Below are 20,425 nucleotides of genomic sequence, written 5' to 3'. Positions count from 1 at the left end.
AAATAGGTGGGGAAAGAGTTAACATTACAGCGTGAGGTTTTTGTTTGGAAGTATTAACACTCATGTTGCACACTGTGGGCACAAAGCTTTATTTCAATTTTTTAAAAAATTGAATTGAATAGGAATGGTTTTGGGCAGGACATGCACTTGCTATAGTATTTTGCTGTTCCCCTCACTAGCCCTGACTTGCATGCACATTGATATCACTGCATTGTGGTTTGGGACTCCTTTTTTAGAAGATGGTCTTTCTGATTTATGAAATAAGTACTTATAATATCTTTTTATTCCCTCTTACTAAAAGTTGGTTTCAAGAAAAGAGATAAAATCTTTGGTTTATGTGTGTGGTTTTCTTATCTATACATAAATAACACTGCCCCGTAGGAGACTATGGAAACTTATTTTTTCAGTAATCTTTCTCATTGCTGAGTAGAATTTTTATTGTTTTTTTTCTGGAAATAGCTCCCTTTGAACAAAAATTCCTGGAAACTGAGCAAGTTCTTCAACGCAGCAAACAAAAGGACTTAGAGCGTAACACTGCTCAGTTTCTAGTAACAGGAAATTCTGTTATGTTATGGGTTATGTTTAAGGAGAAAACACAAAGGGTAAAATGGTCTTTCTCCCATTGGCTTTATTTTGCTCAGAAAAATAAAAACATCAAGATCAAATACTAGATAGGGCGATTTCTTGAAAGCTGGTTGCGGTAAAGTGCTTTGCATTAGAGGTGACTTTTGCCAACTCTTGGAAGTCTCCTGTATCTGTTCCAAAATATACTTAGCTTCTTTTTTTCATGGCAAAAGACGGTGCTAATTACAGGGGTAGTGGTAAAACCTGGCTGAAATCTGCTGCTCTCTTTGTATTATTCTCAGATCATGGGACAAATTCCCAGTAGGAAGAGTGACTTCTTTGTTTGTAACCATGACCTTAAGTCTTCCTTCAGAGCCAGAGCACTGACCCCGTAATAGAGGATAAAAAAATCTCTGTAACCTCCAGAGTTAATCCCCAGCTAGCTGCCATTCTCACTGAAGAAATCTTGGCTGTGTGAATAAGAAATGACATCTGATCCAGAGCAATTTAATACAAAACAAATTTTTTAAGTCCTCCAATAACCACACTCTTTAATTGCAACAGCTAACTGACCACGAAGAGTGACAATTACAAAACTGAGCTCATCCTGTTTCAACTTTACACTGGGAGAAAGCTCACTGAGACTGTACAGGCCATTTCGAAACAGGCACTGTAACACAAAGAAAGCAAACCTATTTGGAGCTGTATGAGAATCCTGCGCTGGGATTTGCTTGCTCTAAGTGACCAATTAAGCTAATGCTCCTAGCGGACTGGCTTAGGGGAATAGAAAGGGAGAGAAGCAGATGGAGCGTCTCCCTCACTGTCATGAACCCAGAGAGTAAAAAGGAGTGAGGAAACCCTCTTTTGTCGGCAGATTCACAAACAAATACAAAAAAATAAATAATATTCTAAGACAGTACAAATGCAAATACTGTTCCCTTGTGCCAATTACATAAAGCATGCCTACATATACAGAATGGTAATTCTTCCTCATTCACAGACAGGACATATGGCAGTGCACTATTCAAAATGCTTTGATAATCCTAATTTTTGTTTCTGGTGCTGAGAGATTATGAAAGGAACTGCATTTGCAACTTATTAAATACTTCCAGGAACAAACAGTTCACTTTATTTGGGACTTGTAGTTTTGAGTAATTAATCATCCATGGAGCAAGGCCCAGTGAGGAGATACCCGTTGGTACCACTGGTCCCATTGGTGGTGGTCGCAGCATGGGGGTTACTCCCCGGAGGTTCCGAGTCCTCCTCATCTGAGCTAGACTCAATATCGCTTCGATCGTCCTTGGACACCTGTGGAATACGAGAAGGTGAGTGCAGCCAGCTCTGAAGGAACCGTTAAGGTATGGCATGCTCAGAAGTATACGCACAATCATACATGAAGAAAAACAGATCTAAGTATTTAAAACATCGAAGAGGATAGGAACATTGCCATAGTAGTAAGTTCCCCTTCTTTGGAGATAGACATTTGGGTGACTAAGTCAGTTATCAAGGAATGTAGGTGGATTTAGGCATCACAGGGGGCTATATAGCTTTGTTGACTTCCTTAAGGTGCCTTTGGATACTGAGAATGTACTAGACCATGAACCCCACTCTTACTTGTAAAGTGGCATATGGTACTACTGGAATGGCACTATAGGAATTTGGTACAAATGGGTCTATTTATTCTCTGATGATCACATTCTCTCTGAGAATCATTTAAAGTCAGCTCTTAATTAACTACACTAATAGAGATATTCAGTAGCTCTGTTCACTAAAACATCATTCTTATTTGGCTTTTTTTTTTTTTTGCGGTACGCGGGCCTCTCACTGTTGTGGCCTCTCCTGTTGCGGAGCACAGGCTCCGGACGCGCAGGCTCAGCGGCCATGGCTCACGGGCCCAGCCACTCTGCGGCATGTGGGACCTTCCCGGACCGGGGCACGAACCCGTGTCCCCTGCATTGGCAGGCAGACTCTCAACCACTGCACCACCAGGGAAGCTCTTATTTGGCTTTTTAATGCATTCTTTGATGATTTAATTTTTCTTTTTTGTCTGCTAGAATTAAGTAGAAATTTTGTTTTGTATACCACATAACAACTAATGGCAGCAGAAGGCATCTGGGGCACTTGCTGGGTGAGGTCTAGTTGAAAATATTTCCCAAGAAAAATCTACTGGCTCGATCATCATGAATTGGCTCCCATCATTCCTGGGTTCTTCACTCCTCCGTTCAGACTCTACGAGTCATGAGTAAGGCACCAGGATATAAATCTATATGTTACCATAAAGGACGAAAAAAAAATCATACTGTCTCACAAGGAGGTAATGTAGGAAGAAGTTACAGAAATACTCTACTGCTTTTAAAATTGAAAGAGTTTGAACCTCCTACTCTATGTCTACCTCATGGTAAACACTTTTACCCCACAGGCCTTAAGACCTTTGAGTAACTGCGTGCTGTTTACTTATTGTCTAAGGGGGGGGGTGGTGGTGGTAGCAATAGGGACCTGGTGGCTTGCTTGGCTTCATAGAAAGTTTCCCAGTCTAGTCCCTTATGATTCTCTAAGAGGTGGCTTGGGAAGTTGGCAGAATCTCCTGGGAGGCTTTTCAGAATGAACTGGGTTCCACATCTCATCCTCTCTGTCACTGCTACCCCCAACCGGAGAACTCTGGAATCCACTGCCCTCACAATTTGAGAAGCCACCATCACTGCAGAACGTCACCTTCGTCAGATGGGGTGCAGTGAGGTGGGGACAGGAGAAAGTCCTGAGCTGAACACTGCTGCTCCAGCCTAAGCAGAGATGACTGAGTAAATATGCAAAAATGGACCTCACTCCAATGGCCCCTGAGATGAGATGAGACTCACAAGGGCCATCTCCAGGAAGATTTAGATACCGAAACACCAAAATGACTAGATTATAAGGATACTTTAACTTAAAAAAAAATGGGTCACAAAGACAGCATTAGAATAAAAGGTCCACTACGTTTGGAAATCCATTAGTCATAAATTAAGCTGCTAATAGGAAAGAAAACTCCAGTTTCAGAGAACGATTAATTTACATTTGCATGCTTAGTAAGATTATTTTTAATTGCATTTGGGAAAAAAATCTATACTTATGTTACCTCCAAAGGAAGGAACAGTTTAGAATATCTCAAAATAACCCACAGGAAAATAGAGTCCATAACTCATGGCCAAATGAATCTTACTGCCCTAGGTGAAGAGCAAAGGCAGTTAAGATATTTTGAAGCCTGAGATCTGGAATAAAATTGACTGTCTCCTAATAAAGTTGAAGAAGTAAACTAGAGAGAAGACAGCGTATCTGGTGGAAATAGCAATGCAATAAGGACACAAATCATCTAATCTACAGCCTCCTTGCATCTTCAGTTACCATTATCATATTGACAGTATTGTGCACATTGATTTAATTTGTATCCAAATGAGGACAGGAGCGTTTTTAAAAATAGAAATACATGCTCATTTTAAAGAGTACGAGGTCACAGAGAAAAAATGAACTTTTGCTTTTAAACAATTCATTGCTCAAAATATTTTGTATTTACATAGGAGCTGATGCGGAGAATTGGCTTCATAGTACGTGACTAGATGTCCCGAGCCCCGGCGGAAGGGGCTCACAAAGAGGTCACTTGCTGCCCCGCTGCCCAGGGCAGCCTTGGCAAAGAGCCAATGCTCTGGCCTCCCTTCCGGACCGCGTTGATCCTCTCCCCAACTTAGTTCTGTTTCTCATACTTCACTTTGGTCTATTTCTGTTTTTTAGCTGACATGTTGAACACCAATTAAAGAAATCCGTCTCCTCCGTTGGATCACGCAAAATTTAGCAGAATGAAAGCTCACACAAAAGGTCACTAACTGAGCTGTCCCTAGCATCCCTCACAGCTGGTGGGAGCCACACTTCCGTTAGAGCCTCCAGGCAGTGCCAACAGATTAGACAGAACAATATGCATGGAAACAAAAGCATCAGAGTGCCCCTCCAACGGGCTAACGTGGGACCCAGGATTGGCATAGAGAGAGAGGCGTGAGAAACTTACATGTAAAGGGTTCCACTTCCCAGACTTCCAGGTTGGCAGAAGGAAGAGAACGAACAATGAAAGTAAGAAAATGTCACAGAGAACGTTCCAGAAAAGTCACTGCTCTACACAGAGGGCTTGAGGCCTGGGAAGCTTTATTCAAATCAGCTTCATGAGCCCATTTTTAACCAAAGGGATTTAACTAAATTTTTACTGACAAAGTCATAAATGGTCATACCGCATCAAGCAACCCTTTCTCATAAAATAAAAGAATTATTAAATTTCTGTCTGGTATAAGTAAAATCAGAGGAGGACCAAGGGAGACAGAGAAAGGGACAGTAGGAACACAACAAATAATGTACCTCCATTGAATCTAAAATTATAAATGCAGATCATTCAGCAAAGCGATGCTACATGTAAAAAAATCAACTAAACAGAAGAAAATGAAAGTTTGTATTGTGTTTCAAAGAGGTTATGCTAAACCTTGAAGGAGAAAAAACAGTTTTGATGATATTCTAAATAATAAATAATGTTCTTGTTGATTAGAAGAACACAAAACCATAATTTTCTGACATATTAGAAAGGGTGAGTTTTATCTTACCTTGCCTTTTGAAATAGCTTTGCAAGCTATTTTTACGATCAAGTAAGACCAGAAGCAGTTCAAGCCTTGTATTACCAACAGCAGTAGGTTAAAAACCCACCAGGAAGGGTAAGGTCCAACAATCTCCCAACTTTCAAATAGTGTGGTATTTAACACCCTAAGGAAAAGGAGAAAGTAATCATTGAACACAGCTTTTCACTTTGCCTTCAAAGGAACTCTAGTTACTGCAAAGAAGCACGAAGTCAATGATATCCACTGACTACTCCCTGCAAGGATGGTCTGAAGGCTGACAAGGTACTTAGAAGAGTCATCACCGGAATGATTCCCCTGGTGGTATAACATTCCTTTGGATTCTAGCTTGAATAGTGTACTTGTGCTCCCATTCACTTTTGTTGTCATTTCTCCCGTTAATTTTCATTACGTTTTCAATTGATTCTATTTCTCACTACTGGTTAAAAGGCCTGTATCATCCTTGAAGTTGCTTTTGGCCTTTAAATAAGTGTGAGGAATACCACTTAATAACATTACATTGCAAGGAAACAAAAAAGAGTAGTTAATTCCAGACACACTAGTTAAGTTTAAACTATATGCTTAGCACAGTGAGTTAGAATATACTTAAGACCTAATGCCTGTCCTCAAGTGGTTTATAGTCTAGTAGGGGAGCCTGTACTGGGTCCTGAATTTTGTAAGCCTTCCCCTGGGAAAGAACCGGCAACTGAAAGATATCATATTGAAGTGATGTCTTGAGATGAGTGTTGGAAGGATTTTTTTTTTTTAATTATTAGAATATAATGAATATACTTAGTTTTAAGAGTATGTACTTGAGGCAGGCGAAAGTGTTTGAAGTAATTGGTTCCCTCTGTTATCCACCATCAGGACCAGGATGGAGCAGCCACCTGGGGCAGATACAGGACGGCTGGTTTCAGGGCTTGGCTCTCATCCTTGCTGTATCTGCTCCTAAGCCTTTGGAAGTTGATTCATGCCTTTTGGACTCATACTGCTGCCACACAGAAGCACGGTAGCCACAAAATTTTGGAATTACTCTCACTTCCTTGCTTTCCTCCTTAGCTTTGTGATGGGCTGGTTTGGAGATCTAAGTGGACTGACAAAACTCATCGAAGTGTATTTCCACCAACTGGCCCTGCAGTGCTTTGCCGGGACCCTCAGGAGAGGTTAGGTGGACAATACTCAGTGACTAAGGGGGAGGGATGGAAAACTCTTGAATGTAAGACACAGACCACTCATACAAGAACAGAAGGCACATATACAGAAAATTTTAATATAAGCGTGTGATGAATGCTTTGAGAGAGGTTAAGAAAAGTACTTAGTGAATTCACAAAAGGAAAAAAAAAACACACATTGATTTGAGGTGGGATAAGAGGCAAAGAAAAAACGGAGAATGAATAATAGACATAAACAGGTTCCCCATGCCCAGTTTCAGCAACCTGCATTCATAGACCAGAATGAGACAAACAGAGTATGTCTCTAACCCTGCCATATTAGCTATCTCTCAAGAACAATGCTCAATACACATGGATTTAAAATCCTAAAATCAATAGTATGGAGCTGAATTTGACAATTCATTCAAAGTATATTACTCTATGATATAGCAGTATTCATTCTGGTGGAGGAGGACCAACATTAGGAAATCTATTAATATACTTATCACACGTCCACAGGCCAAATTGGAACAAACCTAATTATTCCACCTGCACTGAAAGACATTTGGCAATGTTCAATTCTCCACTGCTGATGTTTAAAACTTGGAACTTAAAGCACTTAATATGATTTTTATCCAGCTCAACTCAGCAGTGGTCATAATACTTAACAAATACCAGAGTTACTGACTTTATAATTAGGAACAAACCATGAACAACCAGCATCACCACTATTATTTAACCCTATTCTGGTAGTTCTGGCTGTTAAGTATGGTAAAAAGTCAGAGTTCATTTCAAATAATAGGCATTAAATCTCTGTAACTATTTCAAAAACAGCAAACAATCAAAATCTCCAATAACAGGTAGTGGTTAAAAAACTATGACGATATTCCGGAAATTATAAAGTCACTCACAATATTAAACATGTTTCAAGAGTTTCTTATGATAGAGGAAAATCATAATATCTCAATTCCATAAAATAAATATATATTTGCACATACACAAAGAAAAAGTAAGAGAATTATAATTCATTGGAAGGAATTAAAGACATTATAGACTTTCTTTCTTTGGTGGATTAGGGAATTTTGCATTTTCTTCTTTATATTCTTCTCTTTTCCAAATCCATGACAAATAATTAGGACAAAACACAAGTTATTTATAAAAAGGAATAAGTTAGGATAATGCCTATATTCCTGCCTTGCTTGTTATCCCAAGAGGCAGCCATGTCTTTATACACAGTCTGCAAGGCCACGGGACAACAGGCCTAAACAAAGGTGAACTCCACGACAGCAACGGAGGACTTACATACCTTATGCTTTTCTATCTCCAGCACCTTGCAAAACACTGCAAAGTAATTTGCTCGCTGGACCTGATGGCTGATTGACTGTGTGTTTGTTCAGTAATCAAATAAATAGATATGCACAAGACAACTCGGGAATAATCACAATAATTTTATTTCAGAACCAGCTCTGCTTCTTGACATATTAAACATGTTGACCTTCAGAGGGAATTCAGTTTCATTTGAACAGAAAGAGGTCCTGTAGAAATGGCAACCACAACTGCGTGATGCTATGCATTATAAATTAGCCTTTGCTGAATTATAAGTTTGAGAACCTTTCTCACCAATACAGTTTGCTTGGCTTATTATGAACAGAGTGTCATGCAGTCGCTGGTGACATGATATTCACATTAATTTCTGAAACACTGCATCAGAATATACAGGCTTTGCCATGACAATCAGTGGCACCTCTGAAATGCCACTCAAAAGTAATGGGATTTCTTTGAAAATTGACTTGGCTGCCTGCAGAGACAATTGAGAAAAAACAATCAGTGCACCAAAGAGCTATATCTCTCAGTGAGAAGCTTGGTAAGGAAAACAATATATGAGGAATTGAGATTGAGGAGAGAGACATTATGCCACTTGGATTCTGAAAAACAGCAAACCCAGGAAATGGCGCCTTTGTTTAGCCACAGAATGTTTCTGATGAGAAAACTGTCCCCTTTTGGGCAAACTATTAAAATGGTGATTACAGGATTTTATCCTTTCCCAGAGGTTAGGGTTAGGAGTACATACTTTAATGATGTCATTACAAATCTATGGTGACAGGGCTCTGATGAGTGGTATCTCTGAGGGAGGATTGAGGGGACAGGGCAGGAGGGAGGCTGCTGGCATGCTGGAAACATTCACTATCTTGATTCAGGTGGTGATTATGCAGATTATACATATGCAGAATTTTACAAATGTAAAAATGTATCATGAAGATTTGTGTACGATACTGTGCGCATTATACCTCAATAAACTAAAATGGAAAAAAGTACTCTGGGGCAAACACTGCCAATATGCAACCTCTGGCTTGCATAATTACTATAATATCAGTGTTTCTACCCCCACGAGTTTGGGGTCAATATATGGCTTCTAAGAAAATAGATTTTTTTCTTCCCCCAAAATAGCCTACAGCATCAAAGGGGCCAGAAAAGACCATTTATTTACCTTTTCATTAATGTTAGGGTCACTTAACCACTAGATGGCGCATCACGCATGTACAAAGCGTGCTCAAGTGGGTCTATTCTGCCAGAACCTTCTGCCAAAGTCTGGGTCCCAGCACAGAAATCACTCCATCTTCAGGTTACACCTTCCTTTCTAAGAATCTTCCCCAACAATGGAATGAAGAGGCTCCCCGACTGTGCTTCTTTCTTCCTGCATGATTCCCAATAGAAACAATGCCTGCAGGGCAAAGCTCCAAGCAATTCACCGCTGATGTAAAGATGTACCACTTACTACCCCAATAGCTTAGCCTTGATGGGTTATTTTAATGGCTGTTTAATGAATCAATTTAATTTGGCTTGCCCTATAGTTACTTTTGCTCAGGCTTACCTTTATGGATTTTTCATCTTAAATTTGATTATCACAGAAATATGTATATACAGGCTATGTGGGGATAGGAGGAGGGGAATGTATACATTTATGCAGAAAAGTTTAGCCACTTTTTCTTAAGCAAAGCAAAGTCAGAGTAGTCTCATTTTAATACTATATCTAAGGCTTTACTCATTCATATTCCAAGCATCAATGTGACCTGTGCTTGCCCCTTAAACCTCAGAAGTCCAGAAGTCTTCTACTGTCATAGAGCACAGTGTGAAAAGATCTCCACTGGTGTCTCATTCAGAAAAGCTATAACCAATGTTTTTTTTTTTTTTCATTTTTATCATGACTGCCAACTCAAAAGTTTATCTTTAGTATGCTAAGTTAGATAAATATCCTTACTTTCCGCTCCATATATCTTACTTTTAAAATATTCCAGTGATTTACAGGCAGGATCACATAATGGTGGTTGAGTTATTAAAGATGACAGAGGCCTAGGTGCTCTCACTGTGTGAATGAAGTTACAGGTGGACGTTTACGACAAGGCCATGGCAAGTAATCATAAGCTTTGCCTGCGCCCCTTCCTCTTCTACCCCCACCAAAGAGCTCCACCTGAGCCTTGGTTGTGTGTTTCTGGAATGACCTATAGAAAAACCACAATAATTAGATCCATGTCAAATATCCAAAGAGAGCCAAGATTGCTTCTCAGGGAGAGTCAGGTTCAGGGCCTCATGCTGAGGATTGCTGCATGATGCCAGTGAGGGTAGATTTAAAAGGAAAACTTGTTTTACAGTCAAAATTAAGGTGTTCTTTACTTCAGAGCTTTTGAATGGTCTTGACTTTGCTTTCCCAGACAGACCGCAGTATATTTCAGGATGTGTGTGCTTCTCTGGCATTTATTTTCATTTGACCTACACAAAACATAAATGAAAAGCAGATTCTACCTAAAGCTTATCCATAATCTACTGGCATGTTTTGCTCATTTTAAAGTAGATGGTAACAGAAAAGCATTTAAAATGTACTCTCAACAGAAACCATGGACACTTGACACCTGAAAAAAGTCAGGTAATTAATTCACTGTTATAAGCAATGCTCTTTATCCTGGTTTTTCTAAAGTAATAAAAGCTCCAGGGCTTCCCTGGTGGCGCAGTGATTGAGAGTCCGCCTGCTGATGCAGGGGACGCGGGTTCGTGCCCCGGTCTGGGAGGATCCCACGTGCCGCGGAGCGGCTGTGCCCGTGAGCCATGGCCGCTGAGCCTGCGCGTCCGGAGCCTGTGCTCTGCAACGGGAGAGGCTACAACAGTGAGAGGCCTGAGTATCACAAAAAAAAATAATAAATAAATAAAAGCTCCAGACTTAAGAACAATTTGGTCAAGCGTTGGGTAGTCAAGGCTGCTAGACAGCAGCAAACCTTGCTCACAATGCCTGGATGCCTAATTATCTTGAATAATAGATTCGCAGCCTGTAGCAGACACAGAAGTAGCTTCTCTATCCCTGAAAGGAAGCTGATCTTGAACACGGAGGGACCATCTGTCTTTCCTCTAGCAATGGGCATATCGGTTCTGTCATATTCTTATCTGAGTAAGACATGGGGATCAATTCATTTATTTTTACTTTTAGGTCACAGCCTGGCCAGACTTAGACACTGATCCCTTATATCACAGGAAGTTTGTCACTAGTAACTTCCGGGCTGGGGTGGATGTTTTTCTCCAAATGAGTCATTGCCCTCTTGGTGTCCCATTTGCTGTCCGTCTGCCTGAGTTCCCAACCCCTCCACTGCCTGGTCTGCCTTTCTATGTTCCTCATCTCCCAACCTGAGTTTCCCTAGAGAAGAACATGTCCTTCAGGCTGTATCCTGATTCCAACATACTTACTTTCAACCCTCCTCTTTGTTGCCTACGTGCCCCTAAAACAGACTTGTCTGGTTCTCAATAACTGCTCTTTTTCTAAAGATTTTTTTGATGTGGACCAATTTTAAAGGCTTTATTGAATTTGTTACAATATTGCTTTTGTTTTTTATGTTTTGGCTTTTTGGCTGCAAGGCACGTGGGATCTTAGCTCCCCGACCATGGATCAAACCCGTATCCCCTGCATTGGAAGGCGAAGTCTTAACCACTGGACAGCCAGGGAAGTCCCCATAACTGCTCTTTACTGAGTAATTAGTATGTGTTGAGCACTGGCCCAAACACGTTATATACATTGTTTTACTTAATCCTTTCAACACCTCATACAGAAGAATCCCCATATAGTAGAATTCTTACACTAGGCTAATATTTATTGAGCTTTATGTGTCAGGAACTGGGCTCAGGCTTTAAAGTGCTAATGCATAATCCTCATGAAATAAACCCTATGTGATAAATTCTATTTTTTTTTCGAAGTAGGTATTATTATGTCTATTTCACAGATGAAGAAACTGAAGCACAGGTTTGCACTGTATGCCCAACACTGTCCCCACTGTTGGGGACACATATTCGTGGGCCTCAAAGAACTCATAATCTAGTTGGGGAGCTGGGGATGGAATATAAATTGGCCTATTGTATTTAGTGGGTAATGTTACCACATGTATCAAAATGTACATACCTACTGAGTCTATGATTCTATTTCCAACTTTTTGTCCTAAGGAAGAATTTCAGGGATTTGGAAGATTTAGCCATAAGGATGTTCATTTAAATATTATTTATAGTAGCATACTACTTGAAACATCCTAGATGATGTTTACAAATAGGGGACTGATGAATAAACAATGACCTTTTCAGAAGATGGAATATTCTGTAACCGATATAATTATGTTATAGAAGAATATTTAATGAAATGGAAAAATGCTTATTGTACAATGTTAAATGAGAAAAACAAAGCTATGAAACAGTATGTGCAGAATGATCGCATTTTGGTAAAGAAAAAGATGTAATTTTAAGCATATAAAATGTTAGAAACAAAGACATCAAATTATGAACAGTGGTTATTTCAGAATTATGGGATTGGGATTTTGTTTTCTTCTTTGTGGTGTTTCATATTCCATAAAATTTCTGTAATGAATATTTAAGTATAACATGTATATAATCCCATAAATAAATATCAGTTTAAGTTAAAATTTGAGGAGACCATAGGAGAATGATAATAGATAGCCAAGTGCTAACAGAAGCTTCTAAAGGTCTTAACTAGGACAAAGAGGGCAACAGATTTTCGCAGAACTGGATGCGTTTCCCAAAAGCTACCTCACTAAGTCTCAGAGCCGCACAGGGGCAGCCCGGCTTGGCCATACTGCCTCTCTGGGATAGGTCTGTTCACAGCACTGCCTCCAAAGACAGATGCTTTTATTCCCTCTGAACGAAGGAAGCAGCTCTCTAGGTTCATTCGTGGTTATGGGTGTGGAGATTCTGAGACGGTAGAGAGGCCAACTTGAACACACATCATAAGCACATTTGATCGCTTTTGTCCCTGGAATGGGGCTTTGTTGGCATGTTTGGAGCTGTTTTTGTCAGAGTCCCGTTTCTGTTAGAGCTTAATAACTGGCCTAAGAACTGTGAAACCTGCCTGATCTCTGCACTCTCCTTCTGTTGCCTTCTTATTTCATGATTCTGTGGAAGAAATGTGTTTTGCAAGATATAAGACAGAGCTTCTGGAAACTATGGGGGCAATACCTGCAAATCTTGTCTCGGGGGCAGGAAGAAACGGAAACGAGGAAGGGGAAAGGAAAGAGAGAGAAGGGGAATGGGCGGATGGGAAACGGGCAGACAGAGGGGACGAGGAGACAGGGGACCTGCTTCCCTGTGGCACTGCTCAGGTCTGTAACTTGAATCAGGACCAGGCCTTGCACAAACTCTGTGTGACATTTAATACCACACCATTTCTGGGATTACATGTTACACTAATAAAAAGAGAGCCACAAGACAAATAGCTGTGCCCTGGAACTCAGGAGGGGGAAACGGCTGTGCAAAGCTCAGGGCCTGGAACTCAAAACCTTCTTTCACCTGTAACTGCCAGGCTGGGAATCTGCCGGGTGTGATTTATCTGCTGGCAAACTCAGCGCAGGTACATATTCTAACAATTTACTGAGGAAGAAAGAAATACAAACCCTGCCTTGGAGAGAAGGATGGCTGAAATGCAGCAAACCCAGAGGCCTACCCCGCCACCCCATCTGACTCAGGTGGTCCCAGGACGGTTGTTCAGCAAGGGTGTGCAGACTCAGGAGCTGGATAGCAAAGAGTTCTTTTGCAGAAATCCCAACTGCAAACATGTCAAGATAGTGGCCCTCGAGACAGTGGTTTTATTTGGTAAAACTTATCTTCGAATACAGGATACAGTGTCCTAGGGCAGCGGTCCCCAACCTTTTTGGCACCAGGGACCGGTTTAGTGGAAGACAATTTTCCCACGGACAGGGTTGGAGGGGGCGATAGGGTTTGTTCAGGCGGTAATGTGAGCGGTGGGGAGCGGCTGTAAATACAGATGAAGCTTCCCTCGCTCGCCTGCTGCTCACCGCCTGCTGTGTGGCCCGGTTCCTAACAGGCCGCAGACCAGGGGTTGGGGACCCCTGTCCTAGGGGGCTTCATCTAAACGGCAAAAAAACAATTTAACTGACAGGACAAGACACTCTCTGCTCCTACTAGCTATAGTATGCTTAACAGTGCTTACCCATTCAACCTCAATCACTTCTTTCCATAGTCCCTGGCCATGAACAGAATGTTTACAGTCAATGAGATGAATATAAGCCTTCTCTTCTCACTGACAGAAATAGCAATAGCCAAGGCCATACCTTAAATCACAAGGAAAATTTCTTACACACCATTGGCTATCTGTGTGTACTGGGCCTAGCACCTTGTTAGGAGGTTTGAGCAGTATTTGGGTAGCATTTGATGCAGCTTTCAGTCACATGCATCAAAGATGCTGATGATAAAAGTGCTACACCATCAATGGAGAAGTAGGCAAAGGATATGAACAGACAGTTCACAGAAGAAATACAAATACAAATGACTTATGAAAACATGGATGAAATGTTCCACTGTGCTTATAATCCAATGAATACAAAATTAAAACAAGAGATATGTATGCCATAGTTTTTGGAATGATGTGTCATGACATCTGCAACCCACTTTCAGATGATTTGACAAATGTAAGAGAAATGCATGTGTGTAAAAGAAATGCAATGGGTACTGCAAGGGGTAACAGTTGATGAGGGCAGGTGGGAGTATATGAGTATTCATTATATATTTTTTTCAAATTCTCTGTGGGTTTGAATATGTTCAAACTAACAAATTAAATTAAAAGAGAAAACGTTTAACCTATCAAATCAAAAGGCATAGAGTGGCTGAATGGATAAAAGAACAAGACCCATCTATATGTTGCCTACAAGAGATTCATTTCAGAAGTAAGTACACACAGAGACTGAAGGTCAAGGGATGAAAAAGGATATTCCACGTAAATGGAAATGAAAAGAAAGCTCAAGTAACTATACTCATATCAGACCAAGCAGACTTTAAAACAAAGAATGCAATAAGATCAAAACGAAAAGGCCACCTACTGAGTGGGAGAAGATGTTTGCAAACCATACACTTGACAAGGCTTAATAGCCAAGCTATATAAAGAACTCATACAACTCAACAACAACAAAACAACTCAATTAAAAATGGGGAGAGGATCTGAATAGACATTTTTCCAAAGAAGACATACAGATGGCCAACAGGCACATGAAAAGATGTTCATCATCACTAATCCTCAGGGAAATGCAAATCAAAATCACAGTGAGATACCACCTCACACCTGTCAGAATGGTTATCAGGAAAAAGACAGGAGTAACAAGTGTTGGAGAGGATGTGGAGGAAAGGAAACCCTTGAACACTGTTGATGGGACTATAAACTGGTGGAGCCACTATGGAAAACTGTATGGAGATTCCTCAAAAAATTAAGAATAGAACTACCATATGACCCAGCTATTCCACTTCTGGGTATTTACCTGAAGAACATGAAAACACTATTTTGAAAAGATACATGCAAAATGGAAGCAATCTAAGTGTCCATCAATAGATGAATGGGTAAAGAAGATGTGGTGTGTATACACACACACACACACACACACACACACACACAAAATGGAATATCCCTCAACCATGAAAATGAGTGAAATCCTACTATTTGGGACAACACGGATGGACCTTTTTTTGTTTTTTGAAGAATAAACTATTTGTTTTTTATTAAATGAGTAAACATTTATTATTCAAGTCACATATTATTTGACATTTCTTGCAAGCAAATAACTCCTTAGAAATTCTGTGATTGTGAAAATTAGACTGTTATAACTTACTGTATTTAAGATTGTGTTAATTGCCTCTGACTTCTTTGAACTCAGACACCCCTAACTTCATACACTGTTTCCTACTGAGAATAATCTTCAAACTTTATACTGATTAGAACATGGATGGACCTTGAAGGTGTGATGCTAAGTGAAATAAGTCAGATAGAGAAAGACTAACGCTGTATGATTTCATTCATATGTGGAATCTAAAAAAAACAACAAACAGACAAAACAAAATAAAAAAAAAACTCCTTGATACAGAGAACAGATTAGTGGTTATCAGAGGGGAAGGGGGTAGGCGAAGTGGATGAAGGGGGCCAACTATATGGTGATGGATGATAACTAGACTTGTGGTAGTGATCATTTTGTAGTGTATACAGATGTTAAACTATAATGCTGTATACCTGAAGCTTATATAATTAAACTATCAAATATATGTAAAAAAGAAGATAAACCACTGTGCTGCCAAAAATAAAATAAAAGCAATGCTCTTGTAAGTGGCTGGTCAGAGTGTAAATTGGTGAAATCTTTATAGAAAATTTGGCCATACATATAAATATTTTTAAATGATTGTTTATCCTCATAAATTTACTTTTCCAGTTATCTATCTTTATCTTTAAATAAATACACTGTCAACAAATTTAAAAACATACTGTTTTTAATGGCAAAAAAGAAACAAATAAATGGTTAAAATGTGTATCTGTAAGGTAGAATGTTATTCATACATTAAAATCATCTCTTCTATTTAACAACATGGGAGAATCCTCACAATTTAATGAAAAGTGAAAAAATCATATTAACATCGTATGCAGTATGATCTCCAGTTTTCATATGTATGTGTTAATACATGTGTATATAAAATGTGATTAAATTGTGATTAAAAGAAAATATTCTAAAATGTTCACATTGGCTACTTCTGATTCTAGGAATTTAAAATAAAAGATTTTCTACATGTATGTAGTATTCTTAGAGAAAACACTTAAGAATTTTTTTCAAGGATGATGGTCTAAAAACCTTTAACCCTTTCAAGTTAGTTCAAAAATACCTATTTGTGTTCCACTCTCAGCGGGGGAACAGGTGAAGCTGAATCTTCGGTGTCGGGGCCTGAACACTTTTAGGAATGCCCAAGGTGTACACATGGAGGGGAACTCGAATCTGAGCCACACTTGTTGGTTTTAGGATTCACGTTTCTATGAGCGAGTATCCTTAGCATGGCACTCAGATGGTACTAGAGAAACAAATCCAAGAAGAAAAATCCCAGGAGATCAGATGGACCTTCCCGATTATTCTGCCCAACTCTTCCTTTGACAGAGATCTCACCTGGAACATGATGGCAAGACATGGCCTTCCACCTGCATTCTTGTCCTGGGACCCCCAATGTGAGGGTGAAGAGTCTAGGGTGAAGCATATAGCAGGTGCTCCACAAATACCAAGTTTTTGGCAAATATTTTAGGTTAACGAGTAAATATACATGTGATTTCTGGAGTCTGTATAAATATATATATATATATAACATGTCCATTGACAATGTTCAAAATCAGTTTTTAATCGGAATGGTGTTTTCCAGTTTTAAACTAATTCCCCTTAATCTGCAGAATTTAGAAACCTGGTTTCTTCGAGTCCCACCTTGTGCCATGTGCTTCAATGAGGCTGTTCTGCAGGGCGTCAGTTCCCAGGCCTGCTGCTCACTGGGATTCCCTGGGGAGCATTAACAGTAGTGTTGCCTGTGACGGCCTCCAGAGACTGTAATTCAGATGGTCTGGGGCATAGCTTGGGTGGTGCAATCTTTAAAAGGTCCCTAGATGACTCCAATGTGCAGACAAGTTTGGAAACTGCCTCTTTTGTTCTCTAATTCCCTTTTGTACTTGTTTTTTTTTTTTTTTTTTTTAATCTACAAACAATTCTGAATAACTTTTGATGATCCATTTCTGCTCTCAGTAGACGTGATGACTGCAGGTCATTTATGATTATGTGTGGCTGAATGACAGTTACCAGGCTGTGCATGAAATATTTAAAATTTTGTCCCCTTGCCCACTTTAATGAGAACAATAGCACCCTGGCATCAGAACTCCCAACTCTGAGGTTTCAAACTGCCCCAACTCAGAGATAGTTGAGGACCCCACTCTCCCCAGCCCCTTGCTTACCCTCCTTTGGGCTACACAAAGCTTATGTTTAACCTCCCAGGATTTTGCAGAAATTGTCCTTCGAAGAAAGGGTCTGAAGCATGAGCTTGTAAACTCATTCAGACAATAAGTAAAGCCCGATGCAAAGGAGGGAGAGTGTCCACAGAACCAGATCAAGAAGCCCAAAGCTGGAAAAGAAGATGGCGCCCTTATCCCTGCCCACATATAATTGATATTAAAAATGATTCCAAACCACAAAATAATAAGAACATCCCTAAAAATCTTTTTCTCTTTTGGCATGGGGAATCAAGTCAATTCTTGTTGAAATGTAAAAATATTTAAAAAAAAATGCTTATGGCCCACTTTGCTTGTGTCCTAAGCACACACTTAATTGATCTATTAGGCACCCAGCATGGAGCGTCCTTGGTGAGTGTTTGTGATTCATCACCCAGTTACAATGACTTGGGTCACTTAACAACCATGTTGCTAAAGAGAGAGCAGTGTTCATTATAGATTTTTACTTGATAAGAATATTCCCCTTTAGCTTCAGTCAATGTCATCAAGTTTCCTAAGATATATCACTGGGCTTGTTATGTTTAAAACACCAGAGGAGACTATATAAAAGATTTTCATGTTCTTTTTTGAAAAGCAACTCTCACACGGCTCCAGCTAGTAACTCACTGTCTCTTCGACCTTACCTCAAGTTGCCCCTTCCATCAGGATGGAAAATATAAATATGGATACAAATATTACCCTACTTCTCTAACTGGGAGGGTTAGGAATGGTCCCAAGTAGTGTGAGGCCCTGGGGCAAACTATCCCTTCCTCACCTAGGATATCAGGAAAATCAGTCTGCCTGGAAAGGCAACCGAAGTACCAAATAATCCATCCCAAGGAGAAGGGTGTCGAGGGGCAGCAGGTAGCCATTCTACTGCTCTGTAGCAGTGATGCCGAAAGGTCTCAGGAATAATCATAACTGTTTGAATCACTCTCCTGCTTTGAGCCTTCTAATCACGGCCCACTGCAATAAGAATAAAATCCCAAACACATCCCAAAGCCCATAAAAGTTCCTAATCTGGACCTCTCCTACCTCTCCAACCTCAACTCTGACCATCTCCCTCTTGTTCATCAAGCTTCTTTCTGTTCCAGAAATAGGCCAACACTGTTCCCACCCCAGGGTGCTGGCACTCGCAGTTTCCTATGCCTGGCCTCTTCCTATGACTTGTCCTTTAATGTGTGTCTGTTTCATTTTAGATATTTTCCCATGATTTCACTGCCTCTCGCTTTAAAGCATAAGCTCTAAGAGTGCAATGATTGCGTGCATTTGACCTGCTTTGGATCTGCCAAGGCACTTTACAGAATATTAGGTGCTGAGAATGGGGGATGTTTGATCAGTTCCCTTTCCAAGAAAACTGACAGCAGGCGTGGCCCTCACTTCAGCAGTCCCCAGAGTATTCCTGCTTGATACACTGATTTACAAGTACAGATAGAGCAGGGCTGCTTTTCATACTTGCTTTGTGATATTTATACCCATAGGCATAATTATTCAGTGCATTGTGCCATGATAATTGTTTTGGGCTTGTTTACTGCCAAGACGTTCGTTTTAGCAGCAGCATTAGACACGCAACAGAAAAAAAAAATGAGAACGTTAGGCCCCTGCAAATAAAATTATTAGGATGTTAGGCAATAAAGGAGATGATATCTCACATTCAGACTAACACAGAGTGGCTTTGGAAGCCTTTTCAAGTGAACACTATAACATGCAGAACTGAAGCAATTTGCAATACCAACAAAATGCTAATGTGCATTTTTATCATTATCCATTGTGATTTGTTTCTTTCTCCGCAGAACAAGACAAATGACAGTGAAGTCAAAGCTCAATTTTTTTGTCCTTAAAGCTCTGACTTTTTCCCTTAAAGCCTGGGTCCTCAACAACCTCGGAGCTGCCAAGAATGTGCTCATCCTTTGAAACAAATGCTACGCTGAGATTGAAGTTTTCAGATGCTAACTGTATAACCCGGGGGCTTCTCTGTTATTTACATGCCCCTTGTACCAAGGAACCAATACTTAGAATGTTACCCCTGCTGCTCATGAATGCAGCGCTCACATTTATGGTCTTTGGATATGAAGAGTGACACACCTTTAAAGTGCGTCTGCCTAAGCTAGAGGCTGTGGCTCTGAAATAACAATTTTCTTGATTTCTCTGTGAACTTTGATCTCACTACCAGCCTGAGCTCATGAAACAAAAGAGCACACGATCAAAATCATGCTTGTGATTCTTTTCTTCAGTTTGGTTTTCCAGCCAAGTCTATCTTCTTTTGTTTTGTTTTGAAATGCTCCTAGACACACACACACACACACACACACACACACACACACACACACACACACACACTTGCCTGCATGGCACCTCCTCTTGGATATTTATGAGGCACCTCCAAAACCAAATTTATATTTTCCCCAAGCCTATTCCTATTAAATGTAACACCACTGCCACAACTACTGCCACTCTTATTATTAACCGTCATAACTCCAGGGACATACTATTGTGTTCATCCCCAAATTTTGCAGAAGAGTTTACAGTGAGTAGGTAATTCACCCAGAGTCATACAGTCAGAGTGACAGACCCAGGATCTGAACATATACCACGTTTATCCAGAGCTCATTCTGTTAACCACCATCTCCTTACTTCAGTAAATGGCTTTAGCCCTCACTGAGTTACTTAAGTCAAAATTGTGGTGTCACCCTTTACCCATCCCCTCTATAACCAATGTGGCTATACACCCTGTCAATCTCCTGAATTCCTCTGGAATCCAGTTA

The 20,425-nt window shown here is 40.1% G+C and overlaps 1 protein-coding gene across 2 annotated transcripts in view; it reads right to left on the bottom strand.

The window, feature by feature from the left end:
• Window positions 1-1,098: 1,098 nt before the first annotated feature.
• Window positions 1,099-20,425, bottom strand: part of CERS6 (ceramide synthase 6) — a 326,376-nt gene continuing 307,049 nt past the window's right edge. Inside the window, exons 9-11 of one of the 2 annotated variants that reach the window (XM_007452609.1) lie at window positions 5,178-5,334; window positions 4,598-4,621; window positions 1,670-1,872 (exon numbers count right to left, since the gene is read on the bottom strand). In XM_007452609.1, coding sequence (XP_007452671.1) covers window positions 1,720-1,872; window positions 4,598-4,621; window positions 5,178-5,334 — 334 coding nt within the window. In that variant the 3' untranslated portion in view covers window positions 1,670-1,719. Of the gene's footprint in view, window positions 1,873-4,597; window positions 4,622-5,177; window positions 5,335-20,425 lie in introns of both variants that reach the window. The other variant, XM_007452610.1, reaches the window with a different exon arrangement.

The sequence above is a fragment of the Lipotes vexillifer genome, unplaced genomic scaffold (genome assembly GCF_000442215.2).
Source record: "Lipotes vexillifer unplaced genomic scaffold, Lipotes_vexillifer_v1.1 scaffold454, whole genome shotgun sequence".
Taxonomy (NCBI): domain Eukaryota; kingdom Metazoa; phylum Chordata; class Mammalia; order Artiodactyla; family Lipotidae; genus Lipotes; species Lipotes vexillifer.
The sequence above is the reverse complement of the archived record's forward strand: the minus strand, read 5'-3'. Positions and strand labels throughout refer to the sequence as shown.